General features: G+C 50.5%; 10 protein-coding genes across 11 annotated transcripts in view; 5 read left to right on the top strand and 5 right to left on the bottom strand.

The window, feature by feature from the left end:
• Nucleotides 1-849, top strand: part of PPTG_20898 (hypothetical protein) — a gene marked incomplete at its 3' end in the record, with an annotated part of 2,666 nt that extends 1,817 nt beyond the window's left edge. Inside the window, exon 2 of the mRNA XM_008894325.1 lies at nucleotides 12-849. Within this exon, the coding sequence (XP_008892573.1) occupies nucleotides 12-849 (838 nt within the window). The remainder of the gene's footprint in view (nucleotides 1-11) is intronic.
• A 29-nt stretch (nucleotides 850-878) lies between these two features.
• On the bottom strand, nucleotides 879-2,781 carry PPTG_02217 (hypothetical protein). The gene is made up of 9 exons (XM_008893246.1): nucleotides 2,608-2,781; nucleotides 2,346-2,537; nucleotides 2,185-2,277; nucleotides 2,038-2,117; nucleotides 1,825-1,969; nucleotides 1,629-1,760; nucleotides 1,498-1,561; nucleotides 1,360-1,426; nucleotides 879-1,285 (listed from the first exon to the last, which is right to left on the bottom strand). The coding sequence occupies exons 1-9, from the start codon at nucleotides 2,755-2,757 to the stop codon at nucleotides 946-948; spliced, it is 1,263 nt and encodes a 420-aa protein (XP_008891494.1). The 5' UTR covers nucleotides 2,758-2,781; the 3' UTR covers nucleotides 879-945.
• A 437-nt stretch (nucleotides 2,782-3,218) lies between these two features.
• Nucleotides 3,219-3,830, bottom strand: PPTG_02218 (hypothetical protein; the record flags this gene model as incomplete). The annotated part of the gene is made up of 1 exon (XM_008893247.1): nucleotides 3,219-3,830. The coding sequence occupies one exon, from the start codon at nucleotides 3,828-3,830 to the stop codon at nucleotides 3,219-3,221; it is 612 nt and encodes a 203-aa protein (XP_008891495.1).
• An 803-nt stretch (nucleotides 3,831-4,633) lies between these two features.
• PPTG_02219 (hypothetical protein) lies at nucleotides 4,634-5,245 on the top strand (the record flags this gene model as incomplete). Its single annotated transcript, XM_008893248.1, has 1 exon — nucleotides 4,634-5,245. The coding sequence occupies one exon, from the start codon at nucleotides 4,634-4,636 to the stop codon at nucleotides 5,243-5,245; it is 612 nt and encodes a 203-aa protein (XP_008891496.1).
• Nucleotides 5,246-5,388: 143 nt separating this feature from the next.
• On the top strand, nucleotides 5,389-5,892 carry PPTG_02220 (hypothetical protein; the record flags this gene model as incomplete). The annotated part of the gene is made up of 2 exons (XM_008893249.1): nucleotides 5,389-5,772; nucleotides 5,842-5,892. 2 exons carry the CDS (start codon nucleotides 5,389-5,391, stop codon nucleotides 5,890-5,892), a joined length of 435 nt encoding a protein of 144 aa, XP_008891497.1.
• A 49-nt stretch (nucleotides 5,893-5,941) lies between these two features.
• Nucleotides 5,942-6,484, bottom strand: PPTG_02221 (hypothetical protein; the record flags this gene model as incomplete). The annotated part of the gene is made up of 1 exon (XM_008893250.1): nucleotides 5,942-6,484. One exon carries the CDS (start codon nucleotides 6,482-6,484, stop codon nucleotides 5,942-5,944), a length of 543 nt encoding a protein of 180 aa, XP_008891498.1.
• An 843-nt stretch (nucleotides 6,485-7,327) lies between these two features.
• PPTG_02222 lies at nucleotides 7,328-10,571 on the top strand. Of its 2 annotated transcripts, XM_008893251.1 has the most exons (6): nucleotides 7,328-7,898; nucleotides 7,965-8,031; nucleotides 8,099-8,845; nucleotides 8,909-8,984; nucleotides 9,054-10,297; nucleotides 10,370-10,571. In XM_008893251.1, the coding sequence occupies exons 1-6, from the start codon at nucleotides 7,579-7,581 to the stop codon at nucleotides 10,463-10,465; spliced, it is 2,550 nt and encodes an 849-aa protein (XP_008891499.1). In that variant the 5' UTR covers nucleotides 7,328-7,578; the 3' UTR covers nucleotides 10,466-10,571. The 2 variants fall into 2 exon arrangements, with proteins under 2 accessions (XP_008891499.1, XP_008891500.1); XM_008893252.1 differs by having other exon boundaries at nucleotides 7,328-8,031.
• On the bottom strand, nucleotides 10,288-11,547 carry PPTG_02223 (hypothetical protein). The gene is made up of 2 exons (XM_008893253.1): nucleotides 11,445-11,547; nucleotides 10,288-11,379 (listed from the first exon to the last, which is right to left on the bottom strand). The coding sequence occupies exons 1-2, from the start codon at nucleotides 11,539-11,541 to the stop codon at nucleotides 10,577-10,579; spliced, it is 900 nt and encodes a 299-aa protein (XP_008891501.1). The 5' UTR covers nucleotides 11,542-11,547; the 3' UTR covers nucleotides 10,288-10,576.
• A 47-nt stretch (nucleotides 11,548-11,594) lies between these two features.
• PPTG_02224 (hypothetical protein) lies at nucleotides 11,595-12,357 on the bottom strand. Its single transcript, XM_008893254.1, has one exon. The coding sequence runs from the start codon at nucleotides 12,314-12,316 to the stop codon at nucleotides 11,765-11,767; it is 552 nt and encodes a 183-aa protein (XP_008891502.1). The 5' UTR covers nucleotides 12,317-12,357; the 3' UTR covers nucleotides 11,595-11,764.
• A 1,798-nt stretch (nucleotides 12,358-14,155) lies between these two features.
• On the top strand, nucleotides 14,156-15,762 carry PPTG_02225 (hypothetical protein; the record flags this gene model as incomplete). Its single annotated transcript, XM_008893255.1, has 1 exon — nucleotides 14,156-15,762. One exon carries the CDS (start codon nucleotides 14,156-14,158, stop codon nucleotides 15,683-15,685), a length of 1,530 nt encoding a protein of 509 aa, XP_008891503.1. The 3' UTR covers nucleotides 15,686-15,762.
• Between the last annotated feature and the right edge of the window lie 451 nt (nucleotides 15,763-16,213).

Genomic DNA, 16,213 nt, shown 5'->3' on the forward strand with positions numbered 1-16,213 from the left:
AATCAACCGAGCGCTCCTCATGCTGCGGCGTCGAATAACTTGTACGAACGTCTGCCACCTCCAGTGAAAGCTGTAGTCGACAGCATGCGCCGTGAAGGAAGACTACAGGAGCCGCTGAACGATAACGTGATCACGCGGTTGTTGCATCTGCCCGAGCCTGTAGCACTACAAGCCGTCGAGAATTTCAGCAACGTGGATCTGTCACAAGTGGAGAACTTACAAGGCTTTCTGGTGGGAATTATCAACCGTGTAAACGAGAAGGCGATTGCCTCTGAAAAACATCACCGACCGCAAGTGCCTTCTCCTCGAGGACAAGCTCCTTCTGCGATGTCTCGAGGTTATGGAGCTCAAGATGGTTCTGTTCTTGGAGGACCCCCTCAAGGCGGGCGTTTGAACAACACCGGAGCAAATACCGGCGGCTACCGTGGCCAACCAGCCCCCATGAATGCAGGTCCTGGACCTGCACTGTATGAACGGCCCTACGAGGCCCCACAGGATCCGCGGGACCCGCGTCGTCGACAACCAGCGCCTCAGGGGCCGCCTCAATATGGCGGAGCAGTACGTGGACCTCCCCAGGTCGGTGGACGTGCACCTATTGGAATGCAGTCGTTTACTGCACTCCCAATGTCGGTGCAGAACCACGTTCACTCGTTGGTGGCGAATCGTACACTGTCATCGTTAGAAGAGCTTGGTGGCAAGTGCTACGAAGTACTGGGACAACTTTCCGAGCCACTAGCGAACCAAGTTCTCACTCGGTTTGCTGGTGCCAATCTCTCCAATGTCCGCAACAAGAGCGGATTCCTCATTGGCGTTGTCAAGCGAGCGCGTCAGGAGTACGGCTTCAACTAATTAGTGACCAAAAAGTAGGCTCTTATCGGTTGACCATTTCAACAAGTACGTGTATTGTCAGTTCTGTTGTCTGTCCAACTTGGAACCTCCAGTTGTCTATGGAGCCATGCGAGGCACGAAAGCAGGCAGGCCTGTGATGGCACGCCCAAGGATGAGAGCGTGCACGTCATGGGTTCCCTCGTATGTGTTGACAGCCTCCAGGTTGACGACGTGGCGGATGATGTGGTATTCGTCCGAGACGCCGTTGCCGCCAAGCATGTCACGAGCGTTGCGAGCGATCTCGATTGCTTTGCCACACGAGTTACGCTTGACCATTGAGATCAGTTCCACTGGCGCCTTGCCTTCGTCAAGCAGCCGACCAACTTGTAGGCATCCCTGAAGACCGATCGCGATCTCCGTGTTCATATCTGCCAACTTCTTCTGGATTAGCTGATTGCTGTTCATAAAATGCATGTGCATATTATTAGAGGTACAGGGGTTGGCCAGCATGTAAAGATCCCACACACGTACGCTGCGAGTGGAGCGCCGAATTGGTTGCGGTCAAGAGTGTACTGACGGGCGATGTCCATGCAGGCGTCTGTTTCAACGTTGAGAGAAACACGACGTTAGTAGGAGCACTTGGATAAGGATTTTGAATAAAACCCGTACATGCTGCACCGAGGGCCCCCCAGGAAATTCCGTAACGAGCACTGTTCAGACACGTGAAGGGACCCTGTAATATATCACCAGAGTTAGTTCGAATGTAGAATATGCTGAAACAATGGGCTATTGTGTCGTACCTTGAGGCCTTTCACCTTAGGAAGCATATTTTCCTTGGGAACTTCGACATCTTCCAGGAAGATCATGCCAGTAGCAGATGCCATCAATGTCGCCTTGCCTTCAATGTAGGGAGCTGACAGACCAGGGAAGTCCTGGAGGTGTATACAAACTATGTGGGTCATCAGAAATGCTAACCAACGAAGTATTCATGGGCACCTTCTCTAGAATGAAACCGCGGATGTCACCCTCGTCGTCCTTGGCCCAGACGAGGAACACGTCGGCGATAGGAGCGTTTGTGATCCAATTCTTGGAACCGTTGAGAATGTACTTGTCTCCCTTGAGCCTAGCACGCGTCTCCATCCTTTAAAGAGGAATAATATACACAGTTAGATACGCAAATGTACTGTGCATCAGTCAGCGACTACTCACGATCCAGGGTCAGATCCGTGGTTCGGCTCCGTCAAGCCGAAGCAGCCAATGAGTTCACCAGTGGCAAGACGCGGGAGGTACTGCCATGATGCAATACACATGTGAGGCTGCAGTTCTAACTAGCAAAACAGATAAATTGCCACATACCTTCTCCTTCTGCTCGTCGGATCCGAATGTGTTGATCGGGTGCATCACCAGAGACGACTGCACACTCATCGCGGATCTGTAGGCGCTGTCCACCTGCCACACAACAACCCACACAGCTAAGCCATCTCAATACAGTAAATCAATTTCTAGCAGCTACATACACGCTCCACCGCGTTCGCAATGAGGCCATAGGACACGTAGCCCACACCAGCGCATCCGTAGCCTTGGATCGTGGGACCCAGGAAGCCCATTTCACCCATTTCCTTCATAATGGAGCGATCGAACTTGCCCTTACGGTTCGCCTCCACGATGCGCGGTAGCAGTTTGCCCTGGCAGTAGTCGTTGGCCGATTTCTGCGGAGAAATAGTCACAAACTCAGTCACAAATGCGTCAATGACCGTAGCTGAGACCGGCCAGACGCACCTGGATCATGGCCTCCTCGTCCGTCAGCTGGCCCTCCAGCATAAGCGGATCACGCCAATTGAAGGTGGCACGGCCTCCAGCCATGCCACGTGTGGCTCCGAGCGCGCGGCGTCCAACAGTGGACAAGGAGAGCGACTTGACGGTCAACATGGCGAAAGGATGTTGCGTCGACTTTGAAAATCGAGATATGACGCAGTCTGGTTTTGGTCCCGTGAAGTGGATGCTGATTGGTTCGTCCTATATCATGATTGGAAGTTTCAAACTTCAAGTTTGTATGTTAATTTGATGTATAAGACACCAAGTTGAAGATTTAAGTGTCTGATGATATCAAAACATAGATAGAAAACGTTTGTGAGCGCTACAGTAAATAAATTTAATACAACCACGTACTTACCGCCATGTCCTTCGACGTGGAAAATAAACTCGTCATTCCGCGTCCACGCGGCCTTGGTCAAGTTGGCACTACCTCCAACTGCGAATGCCGAGTCCTCATTCCAAATAGCGAGGAGTTGTCAATGCTGACTTGGACGGACTTACCTACAATGAGAAAATAAATATGTTAGTAAAGCGACATAAAAAAAAATCAAAAAATATTTTTTAATGCAGCCGAATCATCTCGATGCAAAACTCGTCTCTGTGAGCGCGTAGTATGCAAAGCATGCTTTTGACACGGTAGATTTGCGTAGTCGGTTGAGTAGATCTTGCTTTGTAGCCGCGTCCGCATCAAGGACGGACACGGCGATAGGCAGATCCTCACCACTCAAGGCAATCACTTCTGTCACTGCCACGACGTCAGTAGCCACGACGACTCCGTCCAAAGATTCGGCCGAAGTGACCACAACGTCGGACACCAATATGTTGAGCTCCGCGGAGCCTTGTACCGCATCGATGACCGATAACACATCCTCCGCGGTCACGCCGGAGGACACGATGCCGTCGACGGAGTCCGTCACGAACATGTCGACAAGCTGAAGCACGAACAAGTTGAAGCGAACAGGTGGGGAACAGGCCCAGCCACATTGGCCCAGCGCAGAACATTGGCATTTTCTTGTGGTCACTTGCATTATGGTTTTGGCAACAGGCAGCACCGACGTAGATCCGTCTAATGTCGATGTGGCTTCGGCATGACGTTGCTTTGCCAGGCTGATATTGAGTGACAGCGACTGTTCAAGGTGATCGGTCGCACTAAAATGCAGAACGACGATAGCGGACACGATGCTCATGAAGCCGGGGCTTTTAAGCTCCCAGTGACGGCAGAAACAATTGCATTTGGGCGACTTGGAGGCATCTACAAGGCTCTAGACAGAAGAACGTAGGTAAGAGCGACAGGTGCTGCATTCGGTTGCTAGCGCTCTGATAAGGTTTTCCTTTTGTGTGTCACGTCAAGTGGCCGAATGGTAGCAGTAGAATGTATTAATTTGGTGGATACTACGGCTGAATTGAAAGAAGGCAGTACACCTGCAGAAATCGTCCAGCGAGTGTTGCAAGCTGAACTCGAACGCAGCAGTGCAATCATCAATGGGGATAACGGGCGACATGTATTCTACTACGACTCCGTCATTGAATTTCGGCTCCGTTGAGATTTGCACTAAATCTTCTTCATCCACAGAGACGATCTCGGCGGACACATGGACGACGTCGGTGGACACATCGTCGGCTCGAACGAAGTCCGGCTTCAGCACCATCAAAGCCTCCACCGCTTCGATGATGTTGGAGCCCTCCACGACAGGGCTCGGAAAAAAATTATTCCGTACCAATAGTATTAATATTTTTTGTACGGAATTATTAACTATTGAAATATATGACTATGTGATATTATTGCACAACGACACAATATACTGCTATTGATACTACAAGAAGTATTATACTAGCCGTGGACGGTTCAGTCAATCGCCGACGGTTCATAACCGTAGTTGGATGGCTCAGAGCTTCACAACGCTTAGCCATCTAGACAGCAACCTTCGTACAAAATTTAAGCTCTAAGCTCTCAGTTCCAATTGCACTCTCTACTGTAAAACGCTTCAGAATGAGCACTACACGCAACAGCGACCTTTGCCGCTTCTTTTTCGCTGTTGACACAGACCACTATTTTGTCTGCAACTACTGTAGTGCCCGGCGCAAGCAGCTCCCTTCAAGTGGCTACGCAAATATGATCAGCCATCTCAAGGACAAGCACCCCGGCTACGTTCAAGACTACACGTCTCATCAAAGCAGACAGGCGGGTTTGCTTAGGACCTTTGGGTTTGTCAACCCTACCGCATCCAACATGTATCGATGGATCGAGTGGGTCGTCACCCGTAACATGCCGTTAAGCGAGGTCGATGATCCACTCACTAGAGGCATGTCGAAACTTCAGCCTGTCTGCTCAAAGATGCCCAAGCGATACATGACTTTACTTGTTGCTGCTGTCGAGGCTAAGATTACTGCCGAGATGTCAGGGCAGTATGGCTACATGTATGATGCATCTACGTTCTATCTGGAGAACTACGTGGCTCTTTACGCTGTGTATTGGTATGACGATCAGATGAGGCAAGTGCTGCTTGCTATCGCCCCAATGGAAGAAGGCGACCTGACGGCTCCTTCATCAAGAAAATCAGCGAGATTTTCCACCTATCAGAGTCGAAGATGGCATTTCTGATTGGTGATAATTGTTCGACTAACCAAGCAACTGCGACACGTCTCGACGTTCCCCTGATTGGTTGGGCGTCGCACCGATTTAATTTGGCTGTAAACGCGTATTAGGAAAGCTACAAGGCTGAGATCGAGGTAGTCAGCGCACTCATGGCGGCCTTGCGCACGGTCAACAACCGTGCCGCTCTGCGCGAACACACACACCTCTTGCCGTTAAGGCCAAACGTGACGCGTTGGAGCTCCACGTTCGAGATGGTAGCTCGCTACGTCCGTTTTCGGGACGACATCAAGCATGTAGAGTCCGTGTTCGACCTCATTCCCAAGGCGGCAATGCATCGACGCATTGAGGCGCTTCTAAAAGATCTACGTGTCTTCCAGAGTGTAACTCTGAAGCTACAGCTAGAGGACGTGACGTTAGCCGATGTACGAGCTTTGTTTGACTCCATCACCGAGCGCTTCCCAACGACCAAGGCTAAGTTGAGTGCGTCTGCTACTATCGTCCATTTTCCTACTTTTGAAGCAGCCGCGGTGAAGGTACTATTTTTTAATTTTACTACTACTATCGGTATGTGGAAATGCTAACGCTACTAACTGCTTCATTAGGTCATTAATGGAGATGGAACCGCTCGCAACGCCACTCGACGTGAAGCCTAAGAGACCGGGGATGGCAGTGACTGCTGCCGATACTGTCGCCCAAACTATTTCAGCACCAACTGCAAGTCCCAATGGCAGAAGCTGCCGTCGGGGCAGCCGCAGACGCGCACCAGAAATAACCAACTGTGGCACCAACCGTAGCGCCGATACCCATGAATACGACTTTGACCGTGGCTGAGGTCTTCTTGTTTTCGGTGGTCTCGGTGTTCGGCATGCGTTCTCTGGAAGCCTGAGTAGCCTGGGACACATCCTTGTCCGAAGCTCTAATGCCAACCACAATAGCGGCAACGGCGACAGTACCAAGAGTACCACCCACGACAACCGCTTTAGCCCCAAGGGCACAAGTTGCGACGACAGGAACTGCCACACTTCCAGTTCCAATGGCACCAGCTACAAAGGCTTCGGCGGCAGAAGCTACAGCAGCCACACTTTCAGTTCCAATGGCAGAAGTAGTCACAACTCCAGCCATAAGGACAGGAGCCGTGAGTGCAGCTACACCGACAACAGGGAGAGCTAGGACACAAGCAGCAACGCCGGTACCTCCAATGGCTTGACGGAGGCGGTTAATGGTAGAGATATAGGGGTCCACCATGTCTTCCGAAGCAAATTCTTGTCTTGGTTGTTTGAAACGCTCCCGCGGGATCGTTTCTGGTACCTCCGTTATCCGTCGTTACTGACAAAAAAAAAGATAGGCCACTTGATACAATAGCAAAAACTGATCACAGCAAAATTAGTCCATTCCACGATACAAAAGATATTCTTATGTATGTACTGAAAGACATGGGTTCAAATCCAGTACTCATGCAGATCCGAATCGCGCCTGCAGCGCTCGAACGATGAAGATTGCGCTCCTCCAAGAACAATCTCAAGCTCTCGGAGGAACGCAATCTCCATCGGAAGATTGACCACCCTTACGAGTTTCGCTCGAGCTTATCATGAGGTGAATGGTAACAATCGCCACCATGTCGAGTGACTATTAAAGGGAGGACAACAGTCCCTCTCGGCAGCATCACTGCGGTTAATTCAAAACTGTATAGATGTTCGATGGACTCCATTCATAATCATCTAAACATTGATATAAAGAGCGCGCGTCATTGAAGTCGTGGACACCAGTAACTACTAATCACTAGTTGCCAACTAGCGCGCGATTTCGAGATATTGTTGCTATCATGGCCACCAGCATAAATGACTCGGTTTTGCTTGTGTATACAGCTGCCATGAAGCATTAGTACTATGTATCAATATTGAGAGACAAGGTTATCACAGAGCTAAGAGTTTTGATCCCGATAGTTGCTGCGCTTCGGCTACATAGCTTGAAACGCCGTGCGTAAGGCTACTCAACTGAAGCGCGACCTGGTAATCGCGCAGTGTACATAAGCAAATCGAGGCGACTTCAACTTCCTCACACGTCACATTTTTCTCATTTTGATCCAATCATCGTTTTTAATTATCAATATCCGCAGACCGCCTCCCATTGGTCAATATCTCCACTATCGCCCCCTTGCCAAAGCTCGCAGAGCTGCACACGTGGGGAACCCCAGCTAAAGCTCCTCGCCGCACCCCCTCTCTTCCGGGCACCTCGACCCCCCACATATCTGCAAGTGCCATCTCTGCAGTCCTCTGCTGTCTCCACACGGTTTCTTTGGTCTCCACTCGTCCTGTAGAACCCAAGATATCTCGTAAACCATGAGCCAGAAGCTGCGCGACTTGATCCGCGGCGTGCGAGCCTGCAAAACAGCGGCGGAGGAGCGTGCCGTGATTGCCAAGGAGAGCGCTCTGATCCGCACAAAATTCAAGGATCAGGACAAGCAGTATCGCCACCGCAACGTGGCCAAGCTGCTTTTCATCCACATGCTCGGGTACCCGTCGCACTTCGGTCAAATGGAGTGCGTCAAGCTCATTGCGAGCCCCTACTTCGCGGAGAAGCGCATGGGCTACTTGGGTTTAATTCTCTTGCTCACAGACCAGGAGGACGTGCTCACACTCGTCACCAACTCCGTCAAAAAGTGAGTAGAGTTTTCATGTGGACCATTATTGGTGACTAAATTGTGTTTTTTTTTCCTGATATTTAGTGATCTGAACAACCAGAACCACTTCACTGTGGCGTTGGCACTCACGGCAGTAGGCAACATTGCTTCGGTAAGCTGTTATGGGGGTTTAAGATCGCGAAAAAAATAGTTTAAAGCTCATTATTACTGTATTTCAGGCGGATATGGCGCGTGACTTGGTGATGGATGTGGATCGTCATCTTCGCAGCGACAACGAACATCTACGCAAGAAAGCGGCGCTGGCAGCCGTTCGGGTGTTCACAAAGGTGCCAGACTTGGTGGAAGACTTTACGGAATCGATCTTGGGACTGCTGCGTTCCAAGCACCACGGTGTGTTACTTGCAGGTGTCCAGCTGATCACAGAGGTGGTTCTACTGGATGCAGAGAACTTGAAGACGTTCAGTAGCCTGGTGCCGAAGCTTGTCAAGCTACTGCGTAACTTGCTGTCCATGGGATACTCGAGTGAGTACGACGTCAGTGGCATTGCCGATCCGTTCTTGCAAGTGGCAATTCTGAAGCTGCTGCGTCTACTGGGTAAGGACAACGAGGAGGCTAGCGAGGCCATGAACGATGTACTGGCACAAGTGGCTACAAACACAGAGACGGCCAAGACGGCGGGCAATGCCATTCTGTACGAGTGTGTCCAGACAATTATGACGATCGAGAGTGACAGCGGACTTCGTGTGCTTGCGATCAACATTCTGGGGCGATTCCTGCTCAACCGTGACAACAACATTCGATATGTGGCACTCAACACGCTGTCCAAGGTCGTCACGGACGATATTGCGGCAGTGCAGCGCCATACCAACACCATCGTGGACTGTCTGAAGGACCCGGACACTTCTATTCGCCAGCGTGCGCTCGAGCTGATCTACGCGCTCGTGAACTCGTCAAACATTCAAACGGTGCGTTCTTAACCCACATTTGCAGTTATGATATCAGTTACTAACCTCTTGTCGTTGTAACAGCTTGCTCGTGAGATGCTCAACTACCTGGTCATCGCTCCCAACGAGCAGAAGCCCGAGTTGTGCTCTCGTATTGCTGGTACTTCCTAACCGATTCGATGATTAGCACTGGTGTCTAGTTTCTTATTGGTTTTATTGCTTTCGTTAGATGCTGTGGACCGTTACGCACCGTCAAGCCGGTGGCACATTGATACGTTGATCACGATGTTGTCGATTGCTGGCTCGACGCTGCCGGACGAGCGGATATGCAGCTCGCTCATCACGCTTATCCAGCGCAACACGGACCTGCACCCATACGTGGTCCACAAACTGTTCTGGGCTCTTCACGACGATGTCTCCCAGTTGTCGCTCGTCCACGTGGGCATCTGGTGTGTCGGTGAGTACAGTAAGTTCCTCCTGTTGGATGCGCCCGCGTCTGAAGATACGCTGACCGACAAGAGCCGCGTGGATGAGAGCAGCATTGTGGAGCTTTTCAAGACGATCTTGCGTCACCACGGAGCCACGGACATCACGCGCGCGTATTCGCTGAACGCTATGGTGAAGCTGACGACGCGATTCAGCTCTCCGTCTGAGATCGCCAAGCTGAATTCAATGATCTCCTCCTTCAACACGTCCATGGTGCTCGAGCTTCAGCAGCGTGCCACCGAGTACACCACTCTCGGCCAGCCGCAGTGGTCTTCTCTCCGCAATGATGTTCTGGCCAACATGCCTGCTATCGATGCATCCAAGGTACGCAGCCGCAATGACAACCTTGCGTCATCGGCTGTGGGCTCTGCTGATCTCCTCGGCGACGAAGATACCAGCGCAAACACGAGTGCTTCGACTGCTCCGAAGCCAGTGCAGGCCGCCAAGTCAAGTGCTAGTGCCAGTCTACTCGACCTGGACGACATCTTTGGCGGCGGTGCATCGACGTCAAGCGCTGGTACGTCGATGTCTGCTTCGTCTTCGGCTCCAACTGCGCCCGCTGTGGACCTGCTAGCAGACATTTTCTCAGGCGGACAGAGCGCCCCAACCCCAGCTCCTGCACCTGCTTCTTCTAACGGCGGCTCGGCTGCTCCCGGTGCTAACGACTTACTGGGATTGATGGACTTCGGTGCACCTGCAGCGTCAGCACCCCCATCAGCGAACCCGCCAGTGCGTGCGTACGAAAAGAACGGTCTGACTGTGGACTTGGAGATCACAAAGCCCAACCCGGACGACAAGTCGGTGACGTACATCACGGCGACTACGCGGAACTCGACGCCCACTCCGATCGAGAAGTTTGTGTTCCTTGCTGCGTTCCCCAAGTACATCAAACTGAAAATGGAGCCCCCAACTGGCGACTCTGTGCCCGCGAACAACAGTAGTGCAGTCACGCAGGTCGTCAAGATCCAGAACAGTATGCAGGGCGAGGTAAGATTATGCCTTGCTTGGACTATTTTTACTGCCTTTGATTTGCTAAGTTGTGTTGTTTTGTTATTGTAGAAACCTGTGCTCATGAGGATTAAGCTGGAATTCTTCGTAAATGGCAGCAAGGTGGAGGACATGGCGACAGTTAACAACTTCCCGTCCAACATTTAATCAGTCAAGTAGAGACAAAGAGCCTGGCTAGAGCTTAGGATCTGCACCAATGTCCTAGCGACGAAGACCAAAACAATATAGCCCTGCTTGTTTCGTGTTGATAAGAGTCCTCTACGTGCAGCGCTTGAGCGTGGTGAGACGGAACTGCCAGTAGGCCTTCCTCACGCGGTCTGTGTCATTCATCAGCGTGTCCACCAGCTTGATGGCAGCTTCAAGAGCCTCCTCCGAGCCTTCCTTCCCGTAAAAGTCCACCAGCAACGCCGCTGCAAAGATACAATCCGGCGTAGCTGTCAGTATCTCCTGTGTCTTCTTCTTCACCTGTGCTGCAAACGTAGCTTCATGACCGCGAACGAGACCGCGAAGGTAGTTCCACGGACTCTCGTTGTGCACAGCGATGGAGATTTTGTCCAATGCATAGTCAATTTCGCGCTGACGATCCGCTGTAGCAGCAAGGCCCGACGTGTTGCTCAGCACGAACCAGCGGTGGTTCCATGCCGAGTTGTTGCGCACGTCCTCGAGCAGCATCTTGTCCACATACTGGAGCTCTCCGTCCCACAGCCCGAAGGTCTTGACTGCCCACTGGCGATGGGCCCAGGCGTGGTAGTTTTTCGAGTCTCCGTCGATGGCCATAGCACAAAACTCCTTCTCCTCGCTGCCGTCATGAAGCATGGTGCAGATCTCGCGGCGGTGGTGCCAGATCTGGTAGTTCTTGGGGTGCTGGATGGCCATGTCGGCTGTGAACTGCAGCTCCTCACGCAGATCCGAGCCTAGAGCCTCCAATACACGCCGTCGGAAGTACCAGACCGTGTAATTGGCAGGGTTAACGTCGATCACGTCCAGAGTCAGCGCCAGTGTGCGCTCGCTGTACTCGTTGAGCTTGAGCACACCTCGGAAACAGTCCATTACGTCCGTAACTGCAACAGCATGGAGAGTTAGATAAAGATTGAGGGAAGAAGGAAGAGAAGGGGGTGCCACATACAGTCGGCGGAGTAGGCGATGCTCACGATCGGGTCCGGGCCGTCATCCTGCGGCACCTTGACCACGTCGGTCCATGCAGGGTCCTCGCTGTACTTCATTGAGCTTTTCGGATATGACTTGGTGCAACATATTGGAAAGATAAAGCAACATTACGCATTTTTGAACAACTTTATGTTATGTTGTTGATATTTCACTAGCTGATCCCTATCAAAATGCCATCTAGCAACCTTCGGGTATATAGTTGCCTCAGGGGTGTAGTTGCCCCGACCTTTTCTCCATACCTTTCGCCTTGGTGCAATGGGGCGCCGAATTGTTGCACTTTTACGCTGTCTTGCCTTTGAGTACGGCGCGCATGTCCTCAGCCGTCTGCTTCGCGATATCTTGTGAGCGCACCATGAAGCGGTCCGAGACCCAGCAGACAACGAAGTAGATGAGGCCGAAAGGGATCTGCTCAGCCAGCAGATCGCCCGCCTGACGTGGCAGTTCCATGAAGCGCGACGAGTAGCTAGCCACATACCAAAAGCCTTGCAGAAGCGAGAAGGCGAAGGCGACCTTGAACGCTAGCAGCGGGTTTAACCACCGCCGAATGAAGAGCACCGTACTGGCCCCGATTAGCACAGATAGAGCCTCGAACCCCACGACGAAGCTGATACCGCGAGGACTGCGGCGCATGCGTTGCACCTCCAGGTAGCTCATCAGCGCAACGAGCCCCGCCATCTTGCTTAGGAAGGACACCCACAGGTCGTTGAAGTACACCGTCTTGGCGTAGTGCTGCAGCACCTGCTGGTTGGCAGCCTCCTCTGCCGACAGCTTGACCACCTCCTGCTTGATGCGCTCAGCGCGCTGGCCCGCGCTCGTCTTGGTCGCGGACATGGTTAGTTATCCAAAAAGTATAATACATTAGACAGTAGTACTAACAACGGCAGCAGGACTAATACCGAGTATAAATATAGGGTTGGCGGTTGGCCAAATCAGATCCAGGTCTGATTCTGACAAGTATCAAAATTAATGCTAAAAAAACGGGAAAGTCAGAATCAGGCCGGATCTGATTCGGCAAAATGTACTATACATTTCAAAAAAGTAATCTGTTGAATTATTAATATATCCGTGGTATACTACAGAGAGATTAGTAGCATTTCGTTTTAAAATAAAAAATAAAGTGATTATATTCTATTAGTTGAATATTTAATAAAATAAAATAAAAACTGAAAATCAAATAAAAAACTGTAAAATAAGAACCAGTGAAAACTACATTTACATCTTACTACTTTTTTAAAAGTAGTAGTTTCTCCCGATAAAAATGCAAGTTAAAAAATTTCGGCCAATAACAATGATACAATATCTAACGGGTTTTCTATTCGTAGAGGGCTTCTATGTCCTACTCCACTCCGCCGACCTCATCAAATGCAACATCAATGTCGCCATTGAATGGGTCCTCACTTTCAAACTCCGTAGTTAGCTCGTTTCCTGTCTCATCACGGCTCCAAGGCAGCTGGAACTTCCACCCGTAGACGTCGTGATTCCATATGAACCAGCGAGTGGGATCGACATGAAACCGCAGCCTTAATCGAGTTCAGCACAACGGACTTGGCGCACCCAACCACACACAGTTACTGCAGGAGGCAGGCGAGGGTTGACATTACGAGTATATTCCATAGCGTCCGAGTGCTTCCAAGCGTCGATCAGGACCGATAGGTTGTCATAGACTGGTGTTGGTTGAGCGCTAACGTTGAGGTTTGCGGTCTCGTAATCGTATAGCATCGAACATTTGACGGAGGTCTTTTATTTGTAAGAGCTCTTTTATTCGTAAAAAAAGTTATCAGGAAGAAAAAAATGCTAACCCAAGTTAGAAAAATTGAGCGGCGAAGTGGCTCAGTTCTCTTTTGCATGCGGCACGAACTACCGCAGCTGAAAGGCTTCTAAGTTCTACGTCACGTACACGTAGACTACGTGTAGGAGAAGTGTATCTTGCAATTGGCGCTATTATCGATCAGTTTACGTCTTCTCTGAGAGCTTCACGTTGCAGCTGTCTATCTTGCTATAGGAGCCAAGAGATGCCTTACCTAGAAAAGGTGAAGGCGTTGAAGGCTCTTCCATCCCACTTCAAACCATGGAGGTACTTTCAGCCGGTGAGTCAAGCAATTGCGGGCTCCTACTGTAACACAAGTATATGCATGAAATGTAGTGAATTCAGTACCGGTACTTGATAGAAGCAATACCCTTTTCAGTTAACTTAGCACTACATGTATTATGAATAGTTTACTGTTAGGTGTCCATGTGCTGTTTGTATTCTGAGGATGGTGGTCGTCGAAACCACGACTTCCCGAGATCTTTGTCTCCATAAATCTGTCGTTACCACGACAATCTTCAAGAACGCGGTGCAATTAATCGTTACATTTCATGCATTACTTGTTGCCTTTCCATCGCCCGCCTATCGTTCTTGATTAAAATTGAGAGAATTCTCACATGCCATTACTACCCAGTAATCACCATACTGGCATCCTACTGCAGCAGTAACTGCTGTATTGTCCGTACAGTGAACATGTATTCGTTTAATACGTTTACCGGTAGATTCTTCCCATGAAAATTAAGCAGGATGCGCATGATAATGTTTAGGAAGTGTTGGCGCTGAAAGCTTATGAAGCTCCATGTGAATCGGCTCAGTTTCCGATTTAACTCGCGTCCAGCAAGCTTGAACCATCAACTTTCTTGATGATTAACAACCCTTCGATCGACTACGAGAAGGCCTCGACGCCATATCGCGAACCCCGGGCAAGCTCCATCGTCAGCGATTGCAATCTCAAGCAGATCGCACTAATTGAAAATGAGGAAGACCCCTACTCCAAGAAGCCGCTTCAGGAGAAGATCATCTGGGGTATCATCTACGGTACTGCATCGCTGGCCGCGCTATACTTTTTCATGGTGGCTGTCAAACTTATCGGTGATGGTTTCACGCTGGCACTTGGATGTGACACGAAGGGAGCCTTCGACTTCGCCGATAACCCCGTGGCTGGTCTGATGATTGGTACCATCGCCACTGCTCTGCTTCACAGCTCGGGTACGGTGACTTCTATCGTCGTGGCTCTTGTGGGCTCTGGTGGTATGACGATTCGTCAGGGTGTGTATGTGATCATGGGTGCCAACATTGGTACGTGCATCACGTGCATCATGGTAGCGTTCGGTCAGGTCGGAGACCGTGCTCGTTTCCAGCGTGCTATGGCCGCCGCTACGGTCCACGACATGTACAACCTGTGGTCGGTCTTCGTGTTGTTCCCTCTTGAAGTGCTCTTCCACCCTCTCGAGGAGCTGTCAGTCGCCATGTCCAATGCCCAGACTGACAGTGGCGCGTTCTCGAGCCCTATCGACGCCATTGTGAACCCGCTTGCGAAGGAGATGATCGTTGTGGATAAGAAGGCCATCTATAAAGTCGCTACAGGCGATTTGGTGTGCGAACCCGGCCAGTCATTCGTCAAGGGAGGCGCGTTCGAGGGTTCAAGCATGAGTGACGGCAGCATCGGAGCCATTGTGGTCGTGATCGGTTTCTGTATCCTGGTCTGCTCTCTGCTCACATTGGTGAAAATGCTTGCCAAGGTCTTCATGGGCCCCACCAAGCGTCTCATTTCCAAGCTGCTGAACTACAATGGCTATATCAACATCCTTGTCGGAACGATGATCACATTCGTCGTTCACTCATCGACAGTCGTCACATCCACCCTTACTCCGTTGGCAGGTCTGGGTGTTGTATCGCTGGAGCAGGTGTACCCGTTGGTGATCGGAGCCAACCTCGGTACGACGGGCACGGCTCTACTTGCAGCTTTGGTGACGGGCAAGTCCGACTCTGTGGCCATTGCTCTCGTGCACTTCTGGTTCAACGTGTTCGGCATCCTGCTCTTCTACCCGATCCCGCTCACTCGCAAGCCCATTTTGGGCTGGGCACGCTCGTTGGCATTCTCTAGTGCCGCGTGGCCTATGACCGCTGTGCTGTTCCTCATCGTGCTCTTCTTGGTGGCACCGGGCATTCTGCTTGGGTTGGTGTACATGTGCACCGCTGACAGCACCGCGGTGGAGGCGATCGGATACATCTTGTCTGCAATTGCGGTGATTGCACTGGTGGGTGTCATCTTCTGGTACCAGAAGAAGGGCGGTCGCACGGTGTGGCACGCATTTTTAGAGAAGAAACGTCAAGAACGCGAAATTCAGGATCCTGACAGGTCGTCCACTCAGTCGAACCTTGTCGTGTGAAAAAGACTGTCTTTTCAAACTGTCGTTTCAATTGAATCTAAGCAACACTTTCTGAAATTTATTTCGCACTAGACCACAATTTATCGCCTTCACGCGTCGTTTGATGGTCTCATTTAATGAGGTGTGAAAGTGATAAATTGTAATTCTCCGAATGCCTATTTTCCCATAGTTGCTGCGTTTTTTTTCATAAAACCAAATTTATAAATAGAACATCTCGTTTTTTAGACTGGGATGCTGTGAATAATTTGCTAGCATGATTTTTTTAAAGGTTAAAAACACGTTGTGAACACATTTACAATAAACGCAGGAGCCCGCGAGGATACTCGTCTTTCGTGTTTCTTTAATGCAAAACGTAGATTCGTTCATTCTATCTTGAAGTAGTAGTAATAAAGTGGCCTTCTATTTGATTTTTATCTTTTCGCTATAGAAGCCTTTTGGAAACATTAAGACGCGACTTGACGCCGAGCGTTGATTCTATCTTGGAAAACCGTGAGCTTTGACTTTGGTGTGAGGATACTTGCTATCGGA

The sequence above is a fragment of the Phytophthora parasitica genome (genome assembly GCF_000247585.1).
Source record: "Phytophthora parasitica INRA-310 unplaced genomic scaffold supercont2.2, whole genome shotgun sequence".
Lineage (NCBI taxonomy): Eukaryota > Oomycota > Peronosporomycetes > Peronosporales > Peronosporaceae > Phytophthora > Phytophthora nicotianae.